Consider the following 12,068-nt stretch of genomic DNA (forward strand, 5'->3'; position numbering starts at 1 on the left):
CTAGAAGGGCTGACGCAGGTCAGGTCTGAGAACAGTGCCCGCCTGCAGCAGTGGCAACTCAGGCAGACCCCACCCCCTTCTCTAAAGCATCCCTCGCTCTTCCATTTACTGTGTGCTTGATCTAGTAACAGCAGCTGCCGTTCTCCCGAGCACACCCTTCGTGCCAGCCCTGTTCCACACCCATTGTACAGCAGATGTTTCTGCTGTACAATGAATGAAGACCTGGAGAGGGGTGGCCCAGCTCCACCTGGGACCCGCCTCCAGAGCCTGCACCTGACTGCTGTGTGGCCAGAACTCATCTACCCTGATACCAGCTGGCATCCACCATCCTTTCCATTTTATAGGAAAGAAAACTGAGGCCTTAAGTCTCTGAAAACCTGCCCTAAACACACAGTAGGACTGCTGGTCTCAGACTTCTGAGATCACTGCGTCAGCCATCTCCTCCCCAGAGCACCAACTCCCTGGCCCTGGCTCCTCTGCTGACCTCCTGGGCAGAGGGTGGGGGGTCGTTGGCCCAGCACATTGTGGTCTGGGGCTTCCTGGCTTGTCTCCAGGGCCCCATTCTTTTACTTTCCTGATTTCTGCCTCCCTGGAGTCCTGTGTGTGGCCAGTGCAGTGGCCCTGCAGGCCTGGGTGGCAGCCCCTCAGAGTCAGCAGCCCGGCCAGGGGCCCAGGGCTCACCCAGCTCCGTGGTGAACAGCTGACACGTCTCCGGGTTGCGGATGGTGAAGGCAACGTAGGCGTCAGGAACCCGCTGGTCCTTCTGGCAGGCAGAGAGCTTCTGCAGGACCCCGACCAGGGAGAGGACAGTTTCTGGGCAATATAGCACATCTGCGATAAAAACCCCAGGTTACTGGAAGGGGCTCCTCCAGGACCCCAGGATAGAGGCCTCTGGGTTGTGCCGACATGGGCAGCAGGGTGAAGGCCTGGAAAGCAGCAGTTCTATTAGGTTTGTGCTGTTGGACGGTAAGAAAATTACGGGGGTAAAAAGAAAAACCCTTAGCAGAGAAAGCTGCTGAAAGACACTGCAACACATGAAAAATATCCAGGACTCACTGGTGTTCCTTTAAAAGAAAAAATTCTCTGCCTATGGCCTGCTTAGAAGATGCTTAATGAAGCAAACTCTGACTGCCTCAGACTTCTTGTTTCCTTCCTGTGGGGGGGCAAGCCCCCTCCCGCCCACCAGCTGGGCCTGCAGGGGTGAGCTGCTTAGCCTCTGTGCTCCAGCCGCTCTGGGCCTGGGTCTCAGGGCCATGGCCAGGCCAGAGCACAGTACCATCGGCCAGATGGGGCTGGGTGAGCACCGTGGAGGGCAACGGTCCCGTTGGTGCCCACACCATATGCCCCTTCCCTCAAGGGTCCCATCCTGGCACCAGAGTGGGTGGTCCCTCCTTGTGGGACTTGCTTTGAGGACCTAGGACAGAGATACACAGGCAGAGCCTTCGGCCTCAGGGACACACAAGCGTGCACGGAGAAGGAAGCAGGTGCTGACAGAGGTGGGGGCACCCAGAGCTCCTTCCCCGACCCTCGGCCTGGCCCAGGGCATGCAGAGGAATCAGGATCATGCCGTTCTTTTTTTTTTTTCTGGTACGCGGGCCTCTCACTGTTGTGGCCTCCCCCGTTGCGGAGCACAGGCTCCGGATGCGCAGGCTCAGCGGCCATGGCTCACGGGCCTAGCCGCTCCGCGGCATATGGGATCTTCCCGGACCGGGGCACGAACCCGTGTCCCCTGCATTGGCAGGCGGACTCTCAACCACTGCGCCACCAGGGAAGCCCTCATGCCGTTCTTTGTGGTCCTGAAAGGACAAGGCTGCTGTGGCCACTTCCGCCCCCATCTGAAGACAGGGGGTGTAGGTGGGGCCAGCTCGGCTCCCTTGCTTTGTGGGGCTGCGCTGGCCTATTCATTTAGGTTCTGGATGGCAACTGAGAGGCCTCCCTCAGGCTGCTGGAGAGGGACGTGAAGTCTGTCCGCTGGGTTGTGGCCTGGCTAAGACTGGTCACCCTAGTCTGGTGCCCTGGGGCCTGTTCTGTTCATCACAGGCCTTGCTGGGAAGAGCTGGTTCCTTTATAGGATGGACGATTAGCGTGGCAGTAGGCATGGCCACTGTCTCAAATGGGAGGGCTGTGGCTTTAGGGCACCCAAGAGGCACGCTCTGTGCTTTGATGTCACCCTGGAGGCCCACACAACCCAAATCCCATCATTCCTCCCACCAGGCAGCACTCACTGTCCCCTTCCCAGCACTGAAAGCCAGGTGGAGCTTCAGGGAGGCCACACTCCAGTGGCCGAAGCTGGGCGGTACCTGCGGCAATGACGATGTCCGGCTGGAAGGCAGCAAGCTGAGGGACCGTCACAACGTCCCAGTCCACCCGGGCCACCGTCACCCTGGGGCTCTCTGCATCGGCGGTGTCGTGTTCTGGGTGCTGGGCCAGGGCGACGGCATTTGGCTCCAATGAGAGGCCGTTGAGAAGGACGTTCCCTTGGAGCTGCTCGAGGACATGGCTGTGACAGTCGCTGAAGACGTATGCTCTGGGCCGGCACATCTTGCAAATGGCCAGGCCCGTGAGGCCGGCTCCACTGCCAAGCTCTAAGACAGTCCTGCGTGACAGGGAGAAGCGGCTGTGTCTGTGATCCCCCTGTGGCAAACCTCCCTGGTGCCCAGCCCTGCACCCCCAGGTCACCTGTGAGCAAAGCCCGCTGGGTTCTCCATGGCCCACTCCGCCAGGTAAAGTGCGGCATTCCACGTGACCAGGCCCGTGGTGCCGTGGGAAATGATGGCCGTGCTCTCGCAGAGTGTGATAGAGTCCCCGGAGGGCTAGGCAGAAACAGGGAGAGAGAATTAATCCAGCAACCAGGGCAGGTGTGGATCACATAAGGAATTAGGATTTGAGTCTAAATGTGATGGGGAGCCACTGGAGGGTTCTGAGCAGGTGACACAACCCTCGTGAGCTCAACCTGTCAGTGGGGACAGAAGAGGGAAGTCACAGGGCACATGGTAGACCCGAGGACAGTGACCCCAGAGCCCACCTAGGAGGGAACCTGCCTGCTCCGGCAGTGGGGGTGTGAGGGCCCCAAGGCAAGGCCTGAATGGCTACTCGAAACACTTAGAAATGTGTGACAATAACAGAAAACATCATTTCAGAAATAAAGGCTACTCAAAAAAGCATGAGCATAACAACAAACCAAAACATAAAAACAGATAAACCTTAAAGAGAAACAGGAAGTGAAAAGGAGCGAAATTTTAAAAATCAAAAAGAAATTAAGAGATTGTCATGGGTTCAATCGTTTCCCCCCAACATTCATATGCTGAAGTCCTAAGCCCCAGCAACTCAAAATGTGACCTTTTTGGAGATGAGGTCTTTTTTTCCTCTTTTATTGGCTGCACCGTGCAGCTTGCGGGATCTTAGTTCCCCCGACCAGGGATTGAACCCCTGCCTTTGGCAGTGAAAGCACAGAGTCCTAACCATTGGACCACCAGGGAATTCCTGAGGATGGGGTCTTTATAGAGGGAATCAAGTTAAAATACGGACATAAGGGGACCCTAATCCAATCTGACTGTGTCCTTATACGAACAGGACATTAGGACACACACGCGGGGAGAAGATGGCCATCTGCAGGCTGAGGAGAGGCCTGGAGCACATCATTTCCTCACAGCCTCAGAAAGAAACAACTCTGTCGACACCTTGATTTTGCACTTATAGCTTCCAGAACTGTGAGATGATAAATTTCTGTTGTTTAAGCCACAAATTTTTAGGTACTTTTAATGAAACAAAAGCAAAGAACAAATACTAAAAATTATAATTCAAGAAAGCATTCCTGAGAAAACAAACAGATTTGAAATGAATATTGAAAGAGTATACACTGCACCTGAGGCCACTGACTCAGAACGATCACAACCTCGAGACGTAGTCTAATAGAATTACTGGACTTTAAAGAAAAAAATGCTTTGGCTATCTAAGAGAAAAGGGCATGTGACATAAAAGGGAAAGAAAATTAAATTATCATCAGGCTTTTGCACAATGATGCTTTATGCCAAAGAAAGTGGAGGAATATATTTAAGAGACTCAGGGAGAGAAGGTGTGAGTCAAGATTCAAGTAAAAATGGCTCAATCTGTTATCAACATGCAAGAAGTCCGGGAAGGTCCATCCGACGAGCCCTTCTTAAAGAACCTCCTAGAAAATGAACTTGAGACAACCAAAATGGCTACAGAGACATCAATATACGGACCAATACAGAGACTGAAAAGTAAGAGACTACGGTATGTGCCTGAGGTCGGTAATGTTTCCACCCGTATCCCTGGACCTTGTGATTGTGCTGTGCTTCTTGGCAAAGGGACTCTGAAGATTCATTTAAGGTTACAGAACGTGACATGGGGAAATGATCCTGGATTATCCAAGTGGGCCCGATTTAATCATCAGGGCTGATGTTTGGGAGATGCAGAAGAAAAAGAGGCAGGAGGGATTTGAGGTGGTTGCTGGCTTTGGAATCAAGGGGCCATGAGTCAGGGGGACAGGGCGGCTCCTAGAAGCTAAGAACAATCCTGGGCCAAGAGCCAGGAAGGAAATGGAATCACATTCCTGCAGCTGCAGAAAATGCAATTGTGCCAATGACCTGAAGGGCCTGGAATGGTCCTCCCCTGGGGGCCCAGTCCTACAGATACCCTGATTTTAGCTCTGTGAGACTCAAAGAAGAGTAAGCAGCTGAGCCCAGCAGACTTCTGACCTACAGAACTGGAAGACAGCACATTTATGTTGCTTTGAGCTGCTTAGTTTGTGGTAATACTATGTAACGGCTCTATGATGTCTATGTAGGGAGAATGAGGGTGGCACATATAAAAATTTATGCTGTTTTCAGTAACCACAGTTGGTGTGAGGGATTAGTGCTGTTGTTCTGAGATCGCTGAACGCACGAATAATATGGGATAAGCCAAAGGCAGTTGGGGGATATCCTAACATCATCCCCATGCTCTTGAGAACCAAAATTTCCAGAGCAGAAGAAAGGAGATAGGGATCCAATGCAGAAGAGGCTGACTGAAAACCCTTCTGATCCTGTATCAGAAACATCAATATGGACTCATGAGGTATTTTCTCTTAAAAAGTATGGATATGTATCTCCACCCATATCCTAGCTCTGTCCACGGAAAGGCCTGGACAGCAGCAATGATCATCCCTAATGCCCAGACTGTGGTCTCTAAATATCATTTCCCACTAAAAGAAACTAGGGCTTCTTGAAGACATGGCTGATTCCAGGTCTGGGGCAGGAAACATACAAGATGAGTCTGGAAAAGCTTGACATAAACTAAAGTAAGAAAACTATGAGGTGATGTCAAAGGACTCAGAAGCCTATTTGAGGGGACTTCCCTGGTGGCGCAATGGTTAAGAATCTGCCTGCCAGTGCAGGGGATACGGGTTTGAGCCGTGGTCCGGGAAGATCCCACATGCCGTGGAGCAACTAAGTGCGTGCGCCACAACTACTGAGCCTGTGCTCTAGAGCCCGCAGGCCACAGCTACTGAGCCCGCGTGCCACAACTACTGAAGCCTGTGCACCTAGAGCCCGTGCTCCACAAGAGAAGCCACTGCAATCAGAAGCCTGCGCACCGCAATGAAGAGTAGCCCCCGCTCGCCACAACTACAGAAAGCCCGTGTGTAGCAGTGAAGACCCAATGCAGCCAAAAATAAATAAAATAAAATTACTTAAAAAAAAAAGAAGTCTATTTGAAGTGACTCAAAATAGCACATTTTGAGCTTCAGTAACGATGTGATTTGCAATGGTTTGAACCCCTACTGGGAAGGACAGGAAACCAATTCACTATCTTGAAAAGGAAAGAAGTCTGTATTCTGCCTTTCCTCTACTAGCTGTACCAGCAGGTAACCAAATACGGATGAAAGGAGGCATTTCCTTATAAAATTTCTCCAGCTAATGAATGAAAACAAAATGATAGAAAAATCACTGGGACTTCCCTGGTTGCGCAGTGGTTAGGAATCTGCCTGCCAATGCAGGGGACACGGGTTCGAGCCCTGGTCCGGGAAGATCCCACATGCCATGGAGCAACTGAGACTGTGTGCCACAACTACTGAGCCCACGTGCCACAACTACTGAAGCCCATGTGCCTAAAGCCTGTGCTCCGCAACAAGAGAAGCCACCGCAATGAGAAGACCGCGCACCGCAACGAAGAGTAGCCCCTGCTCACTGCAACTAGAGAAAAGCCCGTGAGCAGCAACGAAGACCCAACACAGCCATAAATAAACAAATAAATAAATAAGAAAAATCACCTTTTTGCATCCTTCAATGAATTAATGAGTCTAAGCTTTAAGCACCCACAAGTGCTACCATGAAGAGGATAAAAAAGAGATGACGTGACTTCTAGGACCCAGGCTGTTTTCTTGCCAAAGGTGTCAAACAGACAAGAGTCCGAGTGGGCCTGTGAATCCAGCCGCCAATTTTTGGGGAACAGAGGACAGAGGAACAAGCTGAACAGCACCATGTGTGTGCGACAAAAAGCCAGCTTGTGGAAAGCTGTCCAGGCCAAATTGCCAGGAAGAGCTGGGGGGACCTGCGGATGAAGGGAAATTTTGAGCCAGACCTAGTTAATGGGCAAGACTATGTCCAGAGGTGCACATGGCAGTGGTACGACCTCAGTGATTACTCTGAAAGAGAGGGAGGGCTGGGATGGGTCAAATGAGGGCTTTGTGGGCTGGCTGCCCAAGTCCTTGGCTAGATTGGCAGTTACCATGATGGCCACCTTGCAACAATTCGATAATCTAATTCTTTTGCATGGTTTTCTGTATCTTTGTTTTACAATAAAAGGTTAAAGAAGAAAGAAAACAAAAACTGTTGTGTGTAGAATGGACTTCTGTGGGGTAAGAAGCCAGGTGACCAGTGAGAAGGCCAAGCACCAGGTCAGCCTGGTGATGGTGGCAGTGGACAGTGGGGAGAGACTGCTGTCCTGTAACAACCATCCATCAAATATTTATTGAGGTCTAAGCGCCAGATCGCTGCTGTGCAATTCATGTGTGTTACCTAATTTAACGCCAGTCACCCTGTAAGACAGGTGTTATTTGTTGAAGTGCTTGGTTTACAGGTGGGGAAACCGAGGCTCAGGAAGGTTAACTGACCCCGTCTAAGACTACAGAGCTGAGGAGTCAGGATTGAAGCCACATGAGGCTGACTGGAGCCTGAATCAACTGTGTGTGTGGAGGAGGGTGCATGTCTCCTACCAGTAGGTAGCTCCGGTGGCACTGGGTGGGCTCCTCGGCCGTCAGGACCTCCGCCAACGCCTCGTACAGCTCGTCCAAAGGCTCCGTGTGGATAGCCTCGTGCTGGGGGCGGGCAGGGCGAGAGCTTCAGCAAGAGGATTAAGTTGACCCTCGTGAATCAAACCAAGGTTCCACCTGCTTGCTTTTTTTTTTTTTTTTTTGTGGTACGCGGGCCTCTCACTGCTGTGGCCTCTCCCATTGTGGAGCACAGGCTCTGGACGCACAGGCTCAGCAGCCATGGCCCACGGGCCCAGCTGCTCCGCGGCATGTGGGATCTTCCCGGACCGGGGCACGAACCCATGTTCCCTGCATCGGCAGGCAAACTCTCAACCACTGCACCACCAGGGAAGCCCCCACCTGTTTGCTTTTACTATGACTTGTAAAAATGGCTGGAGGATTTTCACCAAATTTGGAGGGGAGACTTGGGATGTGATTGACTTAATACAGATCACTTGGTGGGGGGACCTGGGGGACCTCAAAGAGAGGTGTAGAGAGGGTGAGGGTGAGGTGTAGTGTAGGGCAGGAGAAATGGGATATGTGAGAGAGCTGGCAGGACAGAAGGAGAAGGTGGCATTTCCCACACTCAGGGGTTCCTGAGTGTTTCCATCTCAGGAAGGTTCCATGGGGGACCAGGACCACAGAGGAGATGCAGCCACTGCTGGAGACCCCTCAAAGCACAGAGGAAGTACCCTGGCCCCTCCTTTCCTCCCCCCCTCCATGGCTTCTCATTGGTGGAACTCAGCTGGGAGCAGTTGCCCATGGAGCCCCCTGCTATACGGGGATCTGTAGAGCAGGCAAAGAGTATGGGATGGATCTGGGCTCCAACAGGCAAAGCCCACGTTTGGAGAGCCAGCCAAGTCCTAGATGCTGCCTGGTTACCAGATGGACAGTGCCCATCACTGACCTTTCTGATGAGCTCTGAGAGAAAACTCCAGGCATACTTCACTGACGGTGGATGCTTCATGCACAGAGGATGCTTCACGGTCTGTGACGAGGAACACAGTGTGGGTTGCTGGAGAGACTCCGCCTTAAGTCTCCCATGAGCTTCAAGTGAATACAGGGCAAACCCCAGTTATCCGATTCCTGGAATTCTGGCCCTGGGTGACCCTTATGCGTCTGAAAGAGTTTAAGATATAAGCCCTTTCCTAAAAATATTTCTCCACTACAGTGGCACAGACCATGGCAGTGTCTCTAATGCCCTTTCTGGGAAGGAATATACGGCATACGGTCTCAGGCTAACACCCTGCTGTAGACTGAATATTTGTGTCCACTCTACATTCACATGTTGACTCTAACACCCACTGAGATGATATCAGGAGGTGGGGCGTTTGGGACATGATTAGGTTATGAGGGTAAAGCCCCCATAAATGGGATTAGTGTCCTTATAAAAGAGACCCGAGAGAGCTCCCTTGCCCCTTCTGTCATCTGAGGACATAGCCAAGAAGACAGCATCTTTGGACCAGGAAGTGGGACCACACAACACACTGAATCTCCTGGCACCTTGATCTTGGACTTCACAGCCTCCAGAACTGTGAGAAATAAATTCCTGTTGTTCACAAGCCACCCAGTCTGTGGGGTTCTGTTATAGCAGGACTAAGACATGCCCCTTCCCAGAGCAGCCAGCAGGAACTAGAGTTTGTAGTGAGGACAAATGTGGGACTGTCTGGCTCCATGGAAGGGGTGAGAACTCCAAATGGTACGACAAGGCAGATTCAGCACCTGCCCTCCTGGAGATCACACCCCCGGGTGGGGTGCTGCGCTGACCAGGACAGAGGAAGGTGGGGACTCTGCCTGGGATGTAGTGGAGAGGGATGGGGGCTCTGAGGGCAACACTTCGGCTGAAGCTGAGAGAAGCAGAGAGCAGGGGAATGAGTTCCAGGCAGCTGGGTAGCTTGTGCAGGCCCCCACCTGGCATTTTGGGAGGGAGGGCAGGGGACGGGAACAGTGAGAGTAGGGCCTGTGTCACATGGGACCTGCTGGCCGGAGGGACATGATTTTACTCAAGGGCAACAAAATGCCCACACAACTCTTCAGGGTCTTGGCGGGTGTTAGGTTTTACCCTTGGGGTGAAAAATCAGAGCAGACTGCATGACAATGGCCTCGGAGAGGTCTGAGCTCGCAGTCCTGAACTGCTGGATCTCCTGGGAATCTTCCCTAGCTTGGCTGCATCTTCTCGACATGGTGGTCAGATGGATACTCTTGGTTCACCCTCCAGACAGGAATTCTGACCCTGGGCTCTTTGGACAGGACCAGTGGTTGGAGGGGTGTGTATGATTCCCATGCATTTGTACACAAAATGTACTCTTCTGGAGCATTTTTTCCTTGGGGTAGTGTCAACACCTTTGGGTTTTCAGAAGGATTCATGACCCGTAAGAGGTTAGAGAGCCCGGATGCACTGTGATGTACACCTGACCCACATGGCCAGGGGCAGGCAGAGTGGGACAGGCCGGGCAGAGTGGTGGTCCCTCCTCTACCCGCACGCAGATGCACCTTAGAGTCCAAACCCCACCTACAAAAAGCAGGGGCCCATCCACAACTAGAAAAGACACACGGGTGGGCAAGACTTGCCTGCTTCTTTTCCCCTTAAACGTTTAAAAAAAAAAAGTCTCTGAGCAGCTAGCAAATGCTAGAAGATGTTCCTACAGCTGTCATCTCCATTTTCTCTGTGGACGGTTTAAAAAAACATCCCCCAGGTTCCCTCCTCTCATGCAGCTTGTTGTATATTCTGATGTCTTTATCTAAGAAAACAAAAGAGCCGGAGCTGTCTGAGGTGCTCACACCCAGATGCAGCGTCTTTCTTTTTAAAGGATACGTGTGCACCTGTTACGTCTTCATGGGCAAATCAGGCCACTGGTGCGTTCCAGTGATTCTGTGATTCTTACCTTCTGCAAAATATCCAGCAGCAGCTCAGAACCTGATGAGTCCCTTAATTTCTCTTCTAGGCTCTATTCAAAGAGAGAGGGGGAAGAGAAAGAAATCTCAAGGGCATTATCACAGGAACATTAAACATGCAATGGGACATGTTGGCAAAGTGCTAAGTGATCTCTCCCCAGGGACCTGGGGCCAAATGATGTGGAAGGCACAGGCAGCTGAAAGCCTGACCTTGAGAAGTTCCGGGTTATACCTGGATGAGTCAGAGAAAGAACATCAGAAGACAGACTCTTGGTTTGCATTAGCCCTGGCAGCTTAACCTTGCCTGGGTCACAGACCAGCTCTGTGGCTGAATTGGAATTATAGGGGGAGCCACAGCATTAACACCTGGTGGGCAACTTGAAACCTTTCCACGGCAGGATGGCTGCTTCACTGTTCAGGTCCCGGCTCCTGTCACCTCCTTGGAAGGCCTTCCCGACTCTCCTAAATTGATGCATTTCCCTGTTTTATTGACTTTCCAGCCACCATCATCTCCCCGTGTTTTCTTGCTTATTCATTTACTTGTTTATTCTCTGGCTCTCCCATCTAATCAGGGCTTTGTCTGTATTCTGCTGATACTGGTGCCTGGCTTGTGGAAGGCATTCTGTAAACATTCGTTGACAGAATAAAAAGTACTAGCTAACACATATTCATGTAATCCTGACAACAGCCCTATGAGGTTAAGCATCATTATACCCCCATTTTACTAATAAGAATATGAAGGCACAGAGAGACAAAGTCACTTGCCCAAGGTCACACAGCTTGTGTGGGGTGGGGCAGGGCCAGAATTCAAAGCAGGTTGTCTGTCTCCCAGGTCTGAGTGCTCCAATGCTGCTGTCAACTTCTTTTCTAGTCAAACCAATGGTAAGAATAGTTCTCACCACATGGGTGCTGTGGGTGAGCCTAAGTGAGCACTTAGCATGGGACTGGTGCAGAGTAAGCACTCACTCATGAACAATTATAGTCGATATGAATTGGGCCCAATGGATGCTGTCATGAAGGTTTAAATTTGGGGTTAAAAAACGTACACATTCCTTTCTGATGGGAAATGATCTCCCAGAATGCTAAATGGTTTATGTCAATGAAACACAAATGACTAACCTCCACTCTTAAGATGGGGCAGACCTGGGGAGGAATATATGTTCAAACTGAGTCATCCCAGTGGGTTCACCACACTTGAATTATGGATTATAAAGGACGCAGCGTCATTAGAGCCCTGGACTTGGCAGAAAGAAGCTGCTGCCTCGGCCAAGCGCCTCTGTGTGAATGGCAGGTCCCCAGGGCAGGGAAGTGAGCTCTTTCGTCTCTTTCCTGGACTGTTTTGTACCTCCCTGTCTCTTCCATCAGCTGCCTCTGAGAGGGCTTTGTCCAATGCTGCTGACACAGATGAGAACACCCAGGCCCGAGGGGTCTGTGACCTGGTCGCTGAGTTCAATGCAGCGTGGTCTCCCGCTGCCCTGAGGACGTGGGCTGTTTAAATGAGCAGCAGCAGCTGTTACCCAATGGCCAGGATAATAACCGGCTAAAAAAAGGCACAAACTGTCCATGACCCTAAAAACCCAGCGAAAAAAGGAGTTGGGAGGAAACCCCGCATTCCTTCAATTCGTGGGACTCGGTCTGCAGAGACAGCGGAGGGCGGGAAGGGCCCAGGGGAGGACGGAGCTGGGGGCTGAGCGCAGGGTGGGTCCAAGGGTGCTGAGGTGGACCTCCTGCTCCCCGCCGCCAGCCCGCGCTGGCCCCAGCGATGCCCGGGGAACCGGACGTGATGCCGGGGCCCGCGAGGGAGCAGAGGCCGCCGCGTGGCGGGGCGAGCAGGGGTGAGGCCGGAGCCCCGCTCCACCGCGACCCCGGCGCCCCCCACCCGCCTTCCGCGCTCCCCACCGCCCACCTGCCAAGGGAAAGA

At 52.0% G+C, this 12,068-nt stretch overlaps 1 protein-coding gene across 1 annotated transcript in view; it reads right to left on the reverse strand.

Moving 5' to 3' along the window:
- Window positions 1–12,062, reverse strand: part of EEF2KMT (eukaryotic elongation factor 2 lysine methyltransferase) — a gene marked incomplete at its 5' end in the record, with an annotated part of 13,450 nt that extends 1,388 nt beyond the window's left edge. Inside the window, 7 exons of the mRNA XM_024759811.1 lie at window positions 682–831; window positions 2,301–2,596; window positions 2,680–2,813; window positions 7,217–7,318; window positions 8,160–8,240; window positions 10,138–10,200; window positions 12,054–12,062. Coding sequence (XP_024615579.1) covers window positions 682–831; window positions 2,301–2,596; window positions 2,680–2,813; window positions 7,217–7,318; window positions 8,160–8,240; window positions 10,138–10,200; window positions 12,054–12,062 — 835 coding nt within the window. The remainder of the gene's footprint in view (window positions 1–681; window positions 832–2,300; window positions 2,597–2,679; window positions 2,814–7,216; window positions 7,319–8,159; window positions 8,241–10,137; window positions 10,201–12,053) is intronic.
- Between the last annotated feature and the right edge of the window lie 6 nt (window positions 12,063–12,068).

The sequence above is a fragment of the Neophocaena asiaeorientalis genome, unplaced genomic scaffold (genome assembly GCF_003031525.2).
Source record: "Neophocaena asiaeorientalis asiaeorientalis breed wild unplaced genomic scaffold, Neophocaena_asiaeorientalis_V1.1 scaffold254, whole genome shotgun sequence".
In the NCBI taxonomy this organism is placed as follows: domain Eukaryota; kingdom Metazoa; phylum Chordata; class Mammalia; order Artiodactyla; family Phocoenidae; genus Neophocaena; species Neophocaena asiaeorientalis.